The 19,057-nt window shown below is 35.1% G+C and overlaps 1 protein-coding gene across 1 annotated transcript in view; it reads right to left on the bottom strand.

Annotated features, from left to right (window-relative positions):
* The window catches only part of LOC137620578 (collagen alpha-1(XVIII) chain-like), a 467,446-nt gene that overhangs the window by 129,637 nt on the left and 318,752 nt on the right, over nt 1-19,057 (bottom strand). Inside the window, exons 12-16 of the mRNA XM_068350835.1 lie at nt 8,591-8,752; nt 8,324-8,441; nt 7,970-8,061; nt 4,904-5,003; nt 2,096-2,161 (exon numbers count right to left, since the gene is read on the bottom strand). Coding sequence (XP_068206936.1) covers nt 2,096-2,161; nt 4,904-5,003; nt 7,970-8,061; nt 8,324-8,441; nt 8,591-8,752 — 538 coding nt within the window. The remainder of the gene's footprint in view (nt 1-2,095; nt 2,162-4,903; nt 5,004-7,969; nt 8,062-8,323; nt 8,442-8,590; nt 8,753-19,057) is intronic.

Here is a 19,057-nt window from a genome sequence, read left to right as displayed (position 1 = left end):
GGTAGCCAGATATCTATTATGCTGACCTCGCAAAAAGCCTTTCACATTTTGGAGAGGACTGATAGTCTCTAACCATGAAGTGCAACCAGGGTCATCCAAAGGCTTGACATGATCAACACCAACCATGGGTTTTGAACAGCAGAACAAGACAATGAGACCTCCCCTGTTTAGCCATAAGGTGAATAGGTCGATTCCCAGTGATCCCTATTGGGAAAGAAGCCTCTCAGCTATGCAAAGATGTAGGGAACATTCCAACTCTACAACATGACCCAGGCAACTGAGCACGTTTGCAAATACATTCCTCCTGGCCCTAATGTAACTGGCTAACAGCTTTACAGCTCAGCAAACTGCCAAGATATGCATCCACTTTATCAACTTGCGAAGGAGGTAGCAAAACCGTGCACCATTGCTTGTTGATATAGGCTACTACAGTGGTGTTGGTGTCTCCTCAAACATTCTTGGAATGCTTGCAGAACTAGAAACATTGCTCACATTTCCAAGATGATATACAGATACTTTTCTTCCACTGACCAAACACCTGCAGTGATCAAATTGCCCCGGTACGTGCACCACCCCTCCTTTGAACCATTTGAGAATAGTTGCATATCCGGGGATGGGAATGGTGAGGTTTTCCTTTTCCAACCACCAGAAATATTGGCCCATGCTCCTTTCTCACAAAAATAGGATGGTTTGGGGGAATCACTTGAGGCTTCCCTCCCACCAGACATGACACGCTTCCTATACTTCAAAAACTAAAGAGTTGATAACAAAGTCTTCATTGCTAAGTAAGTCATATGCCTGACCAGTCAAGTCATGAGACAGCTTGGAGGGTGGCCATGGTAGAAGACTCCATGGCAGTCAACTCAGAGACAAAGAATGATGTGCCTTTTGATTTGAGTCTCTCCATGGGGAGTCCCCCCAATGGCAGTGCACACACTGATGGGTCAACCTAAAGAGGTGATATTGAAGTGAGTTGATCCTCTACCAATCCACCAACCCTATGTAGATTCAAGTTCTATCTGCTCTTGAAGCACACTCACTGGCACTAAGCCAAGAGTGTATACCCAGAAGCTTAAGCAAACGCTGAACTCAATGAGGAGCACAAAGTGCTAAACAGTCTCTCCAGTATTGTCCTGGGCGTTGCCAAGAATGATGCCAGAGAATACTTGGCCTTCCTGTTCCTAAAAGAAAACACTGCCCTAATATAAGGTCTTGATCTACACTTGGTAAATGAGGATAATTGCAAACAATCATGCCCTTAAGGTAGAGAGTGAGTGGGTCTATTGTCGGTTTAGCCATAACCTGATGCTGTGTTAAATCTACACTTGCATTCTGGTTTTGTTTCAATATCAAAACAAAGCAAATATCAACTATCCAATCTAAAGAGTATAAGAAAAAGATCAAACAGCCTCAGATAGTATCTATATTACCGGACTTGTTACAGCCAATTCAAAAGCAAAGAATGACTTTACAGTAGAGTGAGCAGGGCTACTCACCCGCATTCACCACTTGTCATTCACTACCTTATCAAAAATTTAAGCAGCCATTCCAGCTCTGCTGAAGACATTCCCTGTTTCAAAGGATGAAAGGTTTGTAGATGCGTAGGAACAGTTATGCATTCTACACAAGAAAGTACACTACAGATACTTCCATGATATCAATTTCATATTATCTGTGGTTAGGATATCTATGTAAGATAAATATGACTGCCCTTAGCACACTTCTCTGAAGCCCATCATTTTAGTTTGTTTAATTAAAAAGTATTTAAAAACACTTTTCTGCTAAAAGCATTTGAATATGTACTGTCAAAAAATTTTAACATTCATTTTATATGAAAGAAGAATAAGTGGTTGTTATATTTCCTGTACAGCACTTCATAAAAGTTACTAATGCATGAGTTAATAAAGCAAACCTTACAAACTTGTTAAATCTTAGATTTGTTACTAGAACATCTATTACCAAATGAAAAATTTATTGCAAGATCCACTTCTACAAGAAACTTGAACTGGAATTATATAGTGTATATAAATAAAACTGCTTTTTTCCTCATTGTTTAGTAACTTGAAACCTGTGTTGACTTAACAATAAAACTTACTGGGGTAGAAAGGGTTGTATTCCAGGCCACCTGAGCCTTCCAGCCGGAAATCTTCATCATCACTTACTGAAATATGCACATGCAATGTATGGGAAAAAACATATAAAGCATTTAGAATGATCCATTCCATTCACATACAAAGAAACCACTACCATAGAAGCAAAATTTTTTAACTGACCATAGAACATGATATAACATATGAAATTGTTTAAAAATTTATTTTACTCCACAGAGAAGAGATAAAGCTGTGTCTAGATGCAGAGACATCATTTTCTTTTACTCAAACAGCCTCTACAACATGCTACAACCATTTCAGAAACCATTTCAAATAAATATTCTCAAAAAGTTATAATTAGTTTTACAAATAGAAATGTCTTGATACAGTATACTCTCAACTTATAAAAAAAAGTAATGGATTTAATGAAAATATTGTATGTAGAATACTGAATTCCTATAAAATGGGGAAAATATAGTAAGTAGATATAATACTGTATGTCCTCTATCTATACCGTACTTTCAAATGAAAAATAACTGCATACCCTATTTTGCATAATTTCTGGAAAAAACAACCATTGACTTGACAGCTACATTTATAAAAATTTGTAAGCTCAAAGCTGTAGCAAGTAATGTTTTTAGCTACTGTATAACTACTAGTGTAATAAAGTTTGAATAAAAGAATTTACAAAAATATCCAATAAGAATAATTTGCAAACTAAAAAATAATTACTTTTTCCACATACAACAATTATTTGTTCTGTTTTTCATATTACTAGTCTTCTAAGTTTTGCATACCTCTTGCTTGTTAAGTCACCTGCAGTATAGCATAATATATATTCTCTTTAATTTAACCATAACAAAATAAAGGAATATGGATAGTCCAGAAAATGTTAAAAATTACAGAAAAGGTTTTCTAAGAAAATGTGCCACAATAAGAGAGATTATAATGACATCAATTTCCATATGTGAAGAAAGAGTATGGAACAAAATACTTATAAATGCAAACACAACTGCGAGGCTTACAATATATCATATTAATAGCTTTTGTGTGACTTGAAAAGCAAAGAGATTTGACATATAAAGGGTTCACATTCTTAGTAAACTTTAATTAAAAAAAAGATAAATAAAAAGAATGAGCAATGTATTCTAATTGTTAGTCAACAATTGTTAATCTCATGTTATACCTCATATATTTCTCCCTTCAAACTTTATTCACGCATGCAAGATTATTGCATAATAAAATTTAAATGCAAAAACTTAACAAAAGTTTCCCTAATCCAAATCTGAAAGATAGAAGAACTATTTCCCTTGTGAATGATTAACTGATTGAATTAAGAAATATGCAAAAATTCTCATTAAGCAAATTCCACATGAAGTCTCAGAAAATATAATTATATTGACAATCTCTTAATAATTCACTAACCAATAACAAAGGGTGCCTTCATTATTGTTATGCAAATTTTGCAGAGGACTTTAGTTTTATTGAACTTTTTCCCAATTTGCATTTTATTATGTTCAAGATCATACAATTGAAACCATTTTTAAATAAATCTATGTATTTATTAAACAGGTTTCTACCAAAGTTAGGCTGTTTTAATATCCAATGTATAGCAAATATTTTGGTCTGAGCAAAGAGAGAGCCATATTGGCCTACTTTTTGACCTGACCCGCAATCTGGGAGGACATGCGGAGCTTTCAGTGTAGAAGCACACAAATTTTAGTGTGCGGTAATATGTTAAAGTAGTGAAGTTGTTTCCTTATGCCTGTTATAAGTGAGTGGACGTGTGTGGATAAAGAAAAAAAGTACTTGTTATGTTGTATATTTGTTGAGTTAGATCAAAACCTGACGCAAGTCAAGTTCCTGCATTGATACTTGGATTGCCACAAAATCCTCCTACCTCACACCATGGAGCTGAAGAGGTAAGAGCCAAAGTTCATCTCTGTGGTCAGTTTTTGTCTCAGATAGAGTGACTGTAGGCAACAAGGCCAAGACAAATTGTCCCCAACAAAAAGAGTAGCACACCATAACATACTAATCAAGTTTCTGCCAAATGATTCATCATGTAATCATTACCGGAAGTAAACTAAAACCAATTTTAGCAAAGTTAGAAAGTGGCAGGCTTTATGATACTTGTTCTAAGTTTAAATTTATAACAAAAACCTAAAAATTTATGCTGCATCATGCTTTGAAGAGATTTGACATGCTATTGAATAAATATTAATTACAATGCCGTATTCATATCCTAAGATACCTTACACAGTGTTAGGATACAAGACAGTAAAAATAACACTATGGCATTACAACATGTAAAGTTACTGTGATATTTTTAAATCTGGGATAAATATATGATGATACTATAATAGACCTCCCTAATTAATGAACACATCCATAAATTTGGACCCTTTTCTTAAAAAATTAACATCAAAACTGCATTTCAAACACTGACACACTGCGCAGTCAATACATGGCATCTAGAAAAAGTCCATTTTCAAAAGATGCCAATTAAATGGTTAGTAAGTCTGTAGTAATCTTACTTTACACAACAGCTGTAAGTCTTTATTGAAGCATTTTTATAACAAAATGCTTTTACTGTATATATATGTGGCACCTATTGAAAATGCATAAACTCAACATACAATATTTCCAAAAAATAAAGAAAACTAACAGATATGCGTTAAGCGTTGAAAATTCTCATCTATAAGAAGTCTATATCATGAGCCAGCAGAAAGTGAAAAAGCTCTAAAGCACAAGCTGAAGATTTTTTTTCTGCCATAAGTTTAAAACAAACGTAATGGAATAACTTTATTTACCTGCATTCCAGGAAGATCCTCCAGAGTTATCCCAAACGTTTAAAGTTGGATTCAAATTAAGGCCAAAACCTGCATTCTTACCTTCCAACGTGTCAATAACCTGAAAGTGACATAAGTAATAATAAAAATGAAATTACATGATGACAAACATTTTTCAGAACACTTTGTAGAAGAATTAAAAGCAGTTTAAATTAGGGCTACGATTTTTTATATGTATCATATAGACCTTAGTGAACTACAGTTCGATCATTCCTAAAATTTTGTGATTTTGATTACAGTACAGTATTTGCATAGGGACACCCGACAAAATAATTTGAATAATAATTTCCGTTTTTCATAGATATCTTGTGGTGTCCTCTTCATAATGATCAGTGCACTTCATGGTGTTCTTGCTCTCGTGTTTCTTCATGCTCTCGTGCCTCTTCTTCCTTGCAATTGGACACCACTTTCTGGGCTCAATTTGTCTGAATCTTGCTGCACCTGTTGTCTAGTCAACATTTCCATGATTTCATAATCTTAGTTTTGTCTTGTACGTATACTTGTTCTCCACTTTTGCTATGGCCCCTATGAGAATGCCATCCTTCTTTGAAGCTACTTCTAAGCAGCATGAATGATTACTTTAGAACAGATGTATGTACTAAACAAGTGGAAGGAAGAATTGTCCTATACAGCTGTAAGATGACTTTATAGAATTAACGAGAATACGAAATGGTACTTGGAGAAAAACGTGGATATGCTACTGTGACTACAGTTGCTTTATGCAGGGTGAAGCATGTCACAATGGTGAGGGACAAGGGCTGACCCTAATGGAAAATGACTCATTTGGGTTGATCAAGGATCAGTACCACAAAGTCTAGTACTGTACTAGCACAGGAATGAAAAGTTTAGAACTAGCACCCAAATTCAACTTCCCAAATCATTCTAAACTATCAATATGCCACAAATTGCTACAATTTTTATTAATCAAAGGAGCTTTTGTTAAATATGAACGTGCAAGTGAATCCTTAGAAATAATTGACTGATCAGTACAGAATTGTTTATTTGGCACAAAATGGTTGATCCTGAATGCTTAGTTCAGAAACAGAGTTCACACACCTGGGATAAGTATTAGCAGTGCTGACCAGAACTTCTACTACAGAAGTGTGTATTAATATGTAATGAACACAGAGTATAGATAAACAGAAAAAAGTGCTTTTTTTATAGCAGAAACTTGAACCATGAGACCTAGACCTTTGTCTGACAACAAAGGAAAGGAAAAAGAAGGAATAAGAACTCTTACAGTATTATGAGAGATTCAATTCTCTTTTCATTTGGCTATAACAACAATAGAATCAGCCAAGGCAGAAACTTTATTTTTTACTTTAAAAGACGATATCAGTAAAAAGAAGTCAAGGCATTATACTAGAATAGCTTAGGTTAATACTTCCAGCCGATATAGAAAGTGAAGACAAAGAATAAGATATTATTATTATTATTATTATTATTATTATTATTATTATTATTATTATTATTACTTGCTAAGCTACAACCCTAGTTGGAAAAGCAGGATGCTATAAGCCCAGGGGCTCCAATAGAGAAAATAGCCCTGTGAGGAAAGGAAACGAGAAAAAATATAATATGTAACAACATTGAAAAAAATATCTCCTATATAAACTATAAATAGCTTAACAAAACAAGAGGAAAAGAAATAAGATAGAATAGTGTGCCAGAGTGTACCCTCGAGCAATAGAACTCTAACCCCAAGACAGTAGAAGACTATGATACAGAGGCTAATGAATCAGTAGGAGAAAAATTGTGAATAATAATGGAATATTACATATAATTAGAGAATCATCTAAAAAAAATGGATAACGAAACCTTGTGAGGAATCCGAAATGAATGTATAACATTGCACAACATTAACGAATTATTCCATAAAATGAGCAAATTGTGATTCAAGTCCAAAAACCTCAATCCTAACATCCATATTCCCACTCTGTACTTGCCTACCTTTAGTGCCAGAATATGACAAAAGAATAATAGTCAGATCTGAATCATGACCTGAAAAATTAATACCTTCTACTTCTTACGCTTTTTATATGCACCCTCTCAGACAACAGGTAAATATACTTTGTCATTAGTTTATCCAAATTGGAGCATTCAAACACTATGATTGATTGATTGATTTAAGGTTTTCAGGCATCCTGACATCTAAGGTCATTGATGCCGATCAAACACTATGAACAACTCCCCATAGCATACACTGTTTGCACTCCTGAATCCTACTTGCAGCTAACAGGGTATAAGGACTTATATCTGTTAATAACAACCTATTACTGTATTGTAGCTTTTATCACAAAACCTTTTTAACAAGTAATAGACACATCTTGATAATCCTGACAATGTTCTACTGTACATGAAACAAAACATAAAAGTAACACCACATGAGGGAGAGATAAAGATCCATGTTCCCTTTCAGACTACTGTATGTAGATAGAATGAGTAAAGGAGTTCCTGTGGTTCACATGAAACATTGGGTGCAGTTTCTGCCCAACAGTATAAATAAAGTACTGTGCCGATTGGTCCCCAGTGGGGAAGGATATAGGAGGCTGATAGAAATTTAGTTTTTTATTCTAAGATCCAAAGGTTCATGCTTCATAGATATTCATACAGTACAGTATGTGACTCAAAGGTAAGACTCATCGTAATAATAACATGGTGCCACCTGGTGAAGGTGGAAAATTGGACAATTGAATAATATGCAACAAGCATTAAGATGTACACAATCTATATTTTGAATAGGACAACTGAAAAAAACACTGGACATATATATAACATTCTCTAAGATTAAAATCAAATAAAGATCAAATCCACATAGGAAATAAAGTGAAAATTTAAAATCCAAATTAAAAATCATCCAATTCCATGTAAAATTCAGAAGTAAGAGTGCTGAATTAATTCATATTCTGGGTACATTAGTCTTTGCAAAGGGTTTGTAATATACATATTACTTTATGAATATATTTTAAATGATTTAGTCCTGTTATCCCACCAAGTGTTTGCCTCAAGGCTTTTGCCATCCCTTACCTGTTCTATAATTAATCTTCTGTCATCTGAGGTCATGCCACCTGGCTGTCCAGGTGGACCAGGTTTTCCTTCCCCTGGCTCCCCACGATCACCTGAAAACATGATTGTCCGTGTCATTATAAACAAACATAATTTAGAACATTATATGAGGAAAACACTTTGGTTGAAAGTATCACTACAGTTTATGACAGCTATTTTCTTTTCCAACAAGTTTTGCTAAGCTGAAATAGAAACATTTTGCATAAAAATGTCCACAAAAACTCAGTGAGAACCCTTAAACAGTATTCATGTTACTTTTTTACTTTGAAAGTGTTATTTAATTACGGTATCTAAAACACTTATCCTTAACCTCACCTTTATCTCCTTTATCACCTGGCACACCTATAAAACCTGCAGGTCCTGGTGACCCATTCATTCCTGGTAAGCCAGGCTCTCCCTTAGGACCTGAGTTGCCAGTCTTGCCAGGATGCCCCTACATAAGAAAAATAATTAAAAAAATAGGAAATAGTCCTTGTAGACAAAGAAATAACTTTTAATTTTTCTGGATTCAAAATTAGAGTATGCGTACAATAATGAAATGAGAAATAATATTGTACTGTACGGTGTGTAATTATCACTAACCCGATCACCTTTGGGGCCAACTTTACCAGGTGGTCCTCGCTCTCCAGGTGCCCCCATATGTCCTCTACTACCTCTGAGTCCAGGACGACCTTGGTCACCCTTTTGTCCTCTTGGGCCTGGGTTACCAGGTCGTGCGCCACCTGTTGGTGGCCCTCTATTACCCTTTAAAAGACAAATGAAAATGTGCAGTAAATACTCATACATAACTAATCAAGTTCGAAAAAAATATTAGTTTCGAAAAGCAGCTACTATACATTATAATAAGAATAAGAAGGCTTTGCATTAATCGGTAAAACTTTCTTCTTCCAAAATACAATAAAATACCCACTGAATTGTTGAGTGACTTCCTCTCCAAGATGAGGTCACCAACTTTCACCTACTTTTCATATCTCATGCAGCAGAATAAATATAATATAATATAAGGAAACAAACTTGGCTCAAAATAGAATCTAAGCTTTACCCTAACCAAAACAAATTAATCCAAACGTTCCAAAATTTCAAGAAGTTTACCCCCATCTCGGTAAAGCATAACACTGTGACTTTCGACTTAGCTTTATTGCAAAAGTTCCATCTATAAGATTAAGTAGAAAATGGTGAGTATATCGATAAATCTATTACCTCCACCAAGGTTATGATTTGGTTTGTTTGTTTAGATTATTTTTCTCCTTGTCTCTTTGCCAACACTTATACAAAGTATTTTGTTGAGTTTTATCCAAACTGTTACCAAAGTCAGGCCTCAAGACTGATAACAAATGACTAGATCTTAGAAGAAAAGGAATGTAACATTTTGGGAGAAGAGATCTTTAGTGTGATGGGGTGCTGCACTTTGGTAGTTTGTGGTCTTCATTTGTAATTCTTAATCTTGGAAAATCTAAATTTTTTCCATCAATAATCCTCTGTATAATGCACTATTCTTTCGCTAAAGTAGATATTGAAAACCTACATATCCTATTTGCAATGAATGAGCCTTATCTACTTCAATATCTGACCTAAATATCCAATCATTTGTCATTTTCAGATAAAAAAAAACAACCTTCCTTCAAATTTCTTACTCACTATAGTATTCAGTCCTTGAGCAAAATATATCAAGAACTAAATAACAAGGTAGGAAATTCTTGGAAACATATTAATGGAATACAGCATAAACACATTTTTAAAGGTATTTTTGGGGTTTATGTGTTGTGTGGTCTCCAGGAGCTTTCCTATAAAAGGCTAGAACAGTGAATCCAATACGACAAGAAAATACTATAGAAATATAGTCCTCCCTGCTGAAAGGCCAGTGTATCAAACCTGCAAAGCATGGATTCAGACGTTATTGAACCTTTTTATGCTAAAATACATTAGACATATGAAGACGGAACACTAATAATCAATACTTGTACTGGAGCCAAGGATATTAGGTCGCTAGTATGCGCTTAACTACAATCTTTAGAATTCGTAGGTGAATGAATGAGGACATTCTTTTCTGCATGCTCCAGGTACCAGTTCAGTCAGGCATCTTCCTCAACCGTTAAGTACAATCAACCTTCAAGTTAAGTACAGTTGGTTAGCTTTCAATTTTGTTATTTGTCATTCTTAGCTACAGAGGTAACATAATAAATGTACCAAATTTTTACGTCTCCGGGTGTTGTGTACTTTAAGATTGTCTCTCACCATATTTAGTCATTTAGTGGTCATTTCATGAAAGTTTGTCCATTTCTTTACTTCTTTCAAGTATTAATTTGTTATTTATATTGTTTGCATAAACTTGTTGAAATTTTTGGTGAACTGCCCTAGTGCATTTAAAATGTTTTCACTTCAGCCTGATAAGTGTTTTGGTTTAGCATATTATCTCCTCTTCACTTTTTATAAATATCACATTGTCAAAAAGTGTATTTATTAGCCAACATAATTCTTTGGTCTCCATCATAAAATTTAGGCTAAATAAGTCTCATGGTTATCGGTGTATACATGTTCTGCCCCAGTAGTTGTGACCGCATGGAAGAGTGTAGATTAAAGTAATTTTTTTTACCTCTTTACCCTTGTACTTTAGTTTCCATACAAGAGGATCTGGTAGCATGATTGATATAGACCTTGTCTTCCATTTGATGTAAATGGGGTTCAACTTCAATGTTTAGTAACTACAGTGCAGTAATTGGACTTTGCAATTTACCTAGTAGGTTAACATTTTATTACACAAACATTTATACACTAACCTCATTTAGGTTATGCAAGGTTTGTTATAATTTTATGCCTTGAACCTACAACTAACTTGGATCAGCTGGTTATTCTATGAGAATTAACCCACAAAAAGGATATGATTGCTAACTAAATATCCCACATTTACTCATTGGTCCTTTTATTTTGCCATTTTCATTTTATATACATGGTTGTAAAAGTAATAACATGGTGTGGGTGGAGATGGCTTGCTCCCTCCCCAAGACAGAGTTTCTTTTATATACCAGAGGTATAGCCTTTGTTTTCTTTGTACACCCCCCCCCCCTGCCTTATTTTCACTCTTGAATAGATGATGGGGAATGGAATGGCAACTCGATCGACATTGGCATAGCCGTGCTATTATCCTTTCCTACTCATCTGCTTTATTAAACCTTGAGTTAGGGGAGGGTGTTTAACTTTCTATGGTTGTTCCAAGCAAGTTAGTTTTCTCCTAATCTTAATTCTTTCAAGTTCACATGTAATGACAAGTACTTGCATGATACCTTGAAAGCTCCCATCTCTATATAGATAATTTATTATCAGGAATTTTCTACTACAGATGAATCAAATCAATGTTGAATGTAACCAAGTTGTGTGCAGTAATCTTACAGCCCCAGATGGTATCATCCTCACTTACATTATCCTAGTGCGTGTTAAAGCTCTTGGGGCAGGGCTGGGGCCCTATAAATTGCCTGATCTGCCTGCAATGGGTTCATGTTGCAAAGTTTAGGATTCATTAGCAGCAGGCTTGAGAGAGTTATTTTTTTCTACATTCTAAGCAGATGAAAGGTTTTCTTAACATCTTTGGGTTCTCAGAGTATTTGCCTCGTAAGGAACGCAAGAGATCCCATCTGCTTATCAGATTTGCATTCGGCAGTTGGAGGTTTTTGGTCAAGTAAAAGAATCTGAGTTGGAGATTGCTCTAGACACCAAAGAGGAAGCTGGTTTACAACAAGGGCCCTCAGAAGAGACCTTGGTTTCCCTTGGGAGGCAGCCTTTGGCTGCTTACCCAGGTATCAGCCTACTAGTTAGTTCAATGCTAACTCCAGCTTCCACTTGGTTCGGTCACTTGCATTTCCTGTGGACGCCTCATTTATAACCTATAGTTGAAGCATCAATCCGCTCCCTCTATAGTGGCCCCACTCAGACCCTTCCTTTCCTATAATCTCCTGCATTTCTCCAGCTCTACCCTCATCTCAACCTGGGGACTTGGAAGTACCTGAAATTTCAGGTTCTCAGGTTGAGGAAAAAGCAATAATAATAATGATAATAACAATAATAATAATAATAATAAATAATAGTAATAATAATAATAATAATAATAATAATAATAATAATAATAATAATAAAATGCCTATTCATATAACCCTGGTCTTATTGGCTCAAGAACGGGAGGAGTTGGTTGGGGCAGTATCACCTTGGATATTAAGGAGGGAGAAATAGTGAGAAAATCATGTGCTTACTGGACACAATTGAATGTTTTTCATGCTATAGGCTTCAATATACCCTTTGATAATGTGAAATTTTGGGACTATTCTACAATTTTCACAATCATGTTGGTGTATCAAGGAAACATCACATAGAATTTGCCCCCATTTACTCTCAAAGAGATTTTACTTTTGTCACAAAAGTCTGCTCTCAATCTAGCAGGAGCAGTCTCAAATTGCTGGGGTATGTATCTTGGCTGGGATGACAGTGTCATACAAGAAGTCATGTTTCTGGCCAAAATGGTAAAGGTGAGTTTGGGGTCTATAAGGGATATGTTGCTTTAAGGGGATTTCTCCTTATCCAAAGAATGCATCCCCTTCTTAGGGGTCTAACCAAAAAAAAAATCAATGGATCCACAGAACTTAAGGTGTTATGTGAGGTCCTTCTTCCTAAGAAATGGGAGGCTTTCATGGGCATATCTCAATTGGGTGACAGTTTTCCATCCATCCCAGAGTATCTTATGGCAGCAAGGTTTGGTGCCAGGCAGCACCTGCTTCCAGAGAAGACAGATCTCGGATTACTAGTGCAGCTCTGGGAAAAGTCATTGTGCAAGATTACTTTTGAGGATTTACAGAACTTTGTCAAAGCCATGTTTGAGAAAAGATTCCATATTTTGTCAGATTTTGATATGGAGAAGGTAGAAGTGGAGGAGTTCCTCTACAACAACCCTCTATGTGAATCTCTTTTTCCTCAATCCTTATTGGATAAAGCTAAACCTAATGCCCGTACAGTTAATACCTCACTTATACAGGACCACCAATACTTCACAAGAAACCATAGGAAAAAACCAGCATCATACCCTCAAAACAAACTACCCCAGTTCAAAAGTTCCTTTAGGAAGAGGAAATGCAACATTCCCAACCTTCTCAGGCAAAGCCCCAATCCATGGATGCTTCAGCCTTTTCTCAGAGAAAAAAAAGAGCACTTGGAGGATGATGAGAGGAGGGAGGTAGCTGGTTCATTTTGAAGGAATAAAGATACTCAATAATAAATATTTATAGGTCAGGGGTCCTTTCCCACATTTTCAAGAGCATTTGGACTTTCTCTCTTTGGGGGTAGAGCACAGTCTCAAGAGTTCTGGGCTGGTTGTGGTCATCCAAATGCCCCTAAGACAAAGTGTTTCAGGCAAAAACCCTAGAACTCAAGTCCTCTATCAGCAAAATGTTGGAAAAAATAGCTATAAATGAATGTCACTTTCTAAAATTCCAGGACAGACTTTCCAGTACACTAAAAAAAAAAAAAAAAATTAACACACTTAGGGGTTTGGACCTGTACTACAGATCTCAAAGACACTTATTAGCACATCCCTATAGCTACCCACTTCTGGTCCTACCTAGGGTTTTAGCTTGGAAGGAATTCATACGGGTTCAAAGCGATGTCCTTCAGACTCTATAGCTCCGAGGGGGTTTATGAAGCAGGCAAGGAAATTGATGACACTTCTTTGGTTATAATGAGTTCAGGTCATTGCATAGTTGGACTGGCTAATGTGGACGGAGAGAAAAAAGCTATGCTTCACATACCTGCAAGTTCTTCAGGACCTATTATTCTTTTTCAATTTCTAAACATCAAGGCTTGTTCCAGAAAGAATATTCCAGTGGTTTGGCCTGCATTGGAACATACCAGAAGCCACACTGAGCCTCCCAAAGACATTTCAGAAAAGAAACCTTTACACCTTTAAACCTTGAACCAGTTTGAGAAAATTTGGGTTTTCTTCAGTTCGTCTCAATAGTCCACCCAGTTCTGAAGACCAGGTTGAAAGACATCAATTGGGCGTGGAGGAGAGCGGCTTGAAGGGAATGTCGAGATAAGCGATCTCAGTTACCTGGCCACTGCAAAAGAATTCTCAGATCTTGGACCTCACCAATGTCTCTCTCCTTGTCGGTTTTGTTGGTCCCTCTCCTTGTTTATTTTGTTGAACCCCCTCCTTGTAGGTTTTGTTGGTTTCTCTCCTTGTCAATCTCATTGGACTCTCTCCTTGCCAGTCTTGTTGGTCCCTCCCATGTATCCATGATACTGTACTTCATACACACATATCCATCCCGATCTCTTGAGTGTGTGCCAGAAATTTTGACGAAGTTACATAATTCTATTGTTCCCTCAAAGATTTTGTTCAAAAGGCTATTTTACAATTAGCTTTAGCTTTGGGGGCAATAGGTAGCAAACTTGCAGCATTACATAAAGAACAAGAGTTCCCCACCATCGCTCCTGGCTGCCTTTAGATTCTGACTTCTGACCTACTTCTAACCAAAAATGAAAAGCCTCTCCAGAGGCAGAATCCTCTTTATATCATAGCTTTACAGTATCTATCCTGCAGCAAACCAGCAGAAAGTACAGTAGTCCGTTTCAATTTGAGTATTTTTAAGAGGGTGGAAACAGATTTTTTTTTTTAATGATTTTAATGTATATGTAAAAAATTGATTTGAGATACGAGTAAAAGGTGATTCGAGCTTGGTCATGGAACGCATATGCTCATATCTCAAGGTACGGCTGTATGCAATTTCATGATATACAGAGCTATAAGAGTATTTATAAGAAACTACCATGAAACAAATCCAAGTGGTAGAACATGTGCGGTTGGGGCTTGGCTCATCCGTGGCACCGATGGTTGGTAACCTAACTGAAGAAGAAACTACTCTGCTTGGCCCTTCAACAAAGAAACCACAATGGGCATCTAGCTCCCCCAAGCAGGGCTTTCACCTATGAGGTGACTTTCATGGGATTTTATGCTCACCAGGAATGCACAAACTAAATGATTGCTTGATTGGAGATGAGTGTCCATTAGGGAACATGAGTTAAATGTTTCTCTGGTATTAGTTCTTGGTAACCTCATAGCACATTAACCCAAAAAAATGGGTTTTGATGTAAGACAGCTCTATGTCTCCAAGACATCCCCCTCCCCCCTAACCTCAGGTGAGGGCGGAAGGCATGCGAGCCTTAATACAAATATAAATAATGGTACAGTAATTGAGCACATACTAAGCGACCAGGTAGCCTCGGATCCAGTACCATTATTGGTTCTTGGCGATGTGTCATTGTGTGTCTGACGTATTTAACCATAAGAGGTGTTGTGATGGGTTCAACAGAGTCCAAATCTGTAGATCTTCCTTATACTCAATAAGTATTTTCTTGTCCTACCAGATTCCCCATTGTAGGCTAGTCATTTATAGGAAAGTTTTTGGAGACCACACAACACCTCCTCAAAAATATGTTTTTCCCATGTCAAAACTCCTTTTATATAAAAAAAAAAACTCTAGGAGGTTGCTTTTGAATTATTAATATCTGTTGGAAAAGCAAAAACATTAACATAAAATAATACCTTATCAATGAATAACAATAATAAGCATGAAGCCACAAACCAAACCCTTGATATAAATATGTGAGAAAATTGCATAACATGGATAAAATAAATATAGACACTTAGCTAGCACTGCATCCAAAGAAATGAAAGCAAGGTTCCTAGCATACATTCCAGACATTGGTGAAAAAGAGAAAAACCTTTGCATAGATTAGCAAGAGAGCAAGGCCAACAGTTGAATTTCATAATCAAAACTATGACTGGAAACACTAACACTACAGAAGGATTATAAATCAAAATGAGTACCAAACATTGTCTGTTTCATTTTGCTGCATTTAGTAAAGGTTAAACAAAATAATTAAAAATGCTACTAGATGTTCAACAAAACTAAAATGATTTGATCTGTTTTTTTCTATTGCTGAAAAGTGAAACAAGACAAGACTCCTTTTTATGATTTTGAGAAGTATGATCTCTAATGATAATTTAAATTTACGGGAAAAAAATTGGTAAAATTAAATAAAAGCAAAATAAAGAGTACAAACTTTATAAAAATGTTACATACTACCCAATAAAATAAAAAAATATATAAAATAAAATTTATTATTTCAATACTTACCTAATATTCATTGCACTATATAAGCTTTGAAAGTGTGGTTTTGGCTGAAAAACTCAAAACTTTTAGGACTATAGCAGATTTGTATGACCAGCCCTACCACAGAATAATTACTTCAATATAAATGGCCCTTAATCCTTTTGATTGAAAACCATTCAAAATACTCCTTGGATGCATAGATATATAGTCTTTTCTTTTGCATTGCAAATAAAGAGTGATTATGCTTGCTCGATCCAGCATGCACAAGATAATTTAATTTCTTTTTAAAAGTGTTAGCCTGCAATAATCATTTCTCTTCTCTTTTAGGTAAGAGTTGAGGTATGTCTACCTCATGTTCACTGGGGTTACTTTGCCTAGAGATACCTACTGAACTGATATGTACAGTATATCCATTGTTTCCACCAAAAAATAAGAAAAATTATAAAATTACCTGTTCATTCTGCTATGGAACGAGTGCTATTAGCTAATACAACGAGAAAAACTTAAACTTTAAGTGTGAATTGTCTGGAAATTATCTAGAGGAGTAGGACAAGCAAAGGATATTTGAGATGGAGGAAAAAATGGAAGCTCTAGAATGAATAGGAGTCATGTAATTATGAAGTGAATTGTTCATGATAAAAAAGCATGTACAGTAGAACTGAAATACGTTCACTAGCTATGGTACCATTTGAGGAACAGTAAGCATCATGCTTAACTCTCTTCACCTTTATACTTTTTTATTTTCTCTGATCCTTAATTTAACAGTCTAATACTATTTCATTTAGGAGATCCCCAAACACATCAAATGTATCTTGAGCTATCCACACTTTGCCTCAAAAGGTGATGCATATCTTATTAGTGTCAAATTTAGGCCTATACACACGAGTCTTATTACTGGCTACTCAAAGTCTTATTTCATAAGACATACCTTGAATACTCTGTTAAAATCTTAATGACATCACAACAATATCAAGAGCCTAATAAAACTAGTTACAAAAAGGGATTTTGACGAAGGAAAAATCTATTTCTGGGGAGAGACCTGTTCAGAAAAGATATACAAGAAGGACTCTTTTCACCGGGCGCCACAGGTCGACCCAGAAATCCTATAATTACACAAACACCACAAAAATAGATGTCAACATAACGATTTACAAAGCGAGAGTGAGGATTTCCAACATGATGGCCTCCAATGGCCCTTCATAGCAGCAATAGTTATTGAACTATGGGAGGGGTAGTCATACAAATCCACTACCTAATAACACTCAAATTTCTTAGTTTATCAACCAAAGCTGTTCTTTTAACTTATAGCACAATGAATGTTGGGTAGGACTAATTGAAATACTGTACTTTAATATATTTTCTTCTGAAATTTCAAACCACATATAAATCAGTAACAAAATTCGGCAAATCATAACAAAAATGGCTTCTAAGTATTGCACAGTATTCCAAATGGCATTAAATTTGTTGAGAAAATATGGAATGGGGCATTGAATATCCGAAGCACTCTCCTGTGTTAATTACTTGCCGTTATAGCTAATGAAGAAAAGCATGCATTCTCAAACTAAGGTTACAGATCGCCAAATATCACAGTAATTCTTTTCTATTTACAATGTTAACAACTCTTACCTTACTAATCAAACAGTTGTAACCTTTCCTTATTTTTTCAAGTGTTACAAAGTGTTTTAATGAGCTCTTAAACAACATCAAATTCACCCAGAACTATACATGGATGATAAGATATGACATTGTACCATCTTTATACATGGACCATGACGTTAATCAACTTTAAACAGCTTAGCTAATGTATATTCTCAAGAAACAAAATACTGAAATAAGGTTAAACCTATATTAAACATTCTTTTCATCTTTATGTTAAAAATACGTTCTTTTTAATAAAATTTAATTTAAAGTGTACTGAAGCAAATATTTGTTTTTAAAAGAATTCTCCTCTATTTTATGATGGTGGCATTCAAAATAATATTGTTATAGTTTTATATTTGATAAATTTTCTTCATGCCTTTGTAATCATGAAAAACTGCAAATATGCATGAATTTCATACATGGTAAGTATTCAATTCACAGAAACAAAATTTACTTTAGCACTAGATACATATTACTTTCAAGCAATTGGATTGCAATTTTTTTTTATGGATGGTTAAGTTTTCTACTCTGATTTATGTCAAGTACTGTAAATATGAAATACAAAATCTACAGTACATACTGCAATCCCAATTTAGCTTCAATAGTAAATAATTTCTACTGCAAGGCATAAGATACTATAATGTACTAAGGATTTTGTGTTTGTGTGTAAATTCCATCTATGTTACTATTGTGTTGACAAATAATGACGATAACACAAGGTTCCATTATTAAAATGAAAGGAATGAGTACTCTTATATATGCGTACTTTGCAATTGCTAAGCAAAATTCTTGTTATGTCGTAGAAATCTTTACATATCAGAAGATCCTTGACTATAATATAAAAACATTTGTAATTCAAATGTCTGAAATGTCAATATACAATCATATCTTATGTTAAGCCATTAATTGGTTTTCAGGCTAAAATCTTAATGTTATAAATTAAATAACATAAACATTAAGAAAACCATACAGATACTCTATAAACCATTATAAGCATCCTATTAAACTGTTGCTAGTACAAAACTTGTTTGAAAGTTCAACCAGCTTACGGTCCTAAAAACTCTGAATTTTGAAGAATGTAAAAAATAATAAATGATTATTCCTGTTATCTCTGAACAGAAAGTGACTTCACTTAAAAGTCAAAACTGGCTCAACATAAGATACAAATGTACCTTACTTTCATGCAGTATACACCATAAAAGTGCAGAATATCAAAACTACCAAAATTAAGCCAAAATCAAGATTTGAAATAAAA

Source organism: Palaemon carinicauda, chromosome 27 (genome assembly GCF_036898095.1).
Source record: "Palaemon carinicauda isolate YSFRI2023 chromosome 27, ASM3689809v2, whole genome shotgun sequence".
Taxonomy (NCBI): Eukaryota; Metazoa; Arthropoda; class Malacostraca; order Decapoda; family Palaemonidae; genus Palaemon; species Palaemon carinicauda.
Note: the sequence above shows the minus strand (reverse complement) of the source record. Positions and strands in the feature narration are given on the sequence as shown.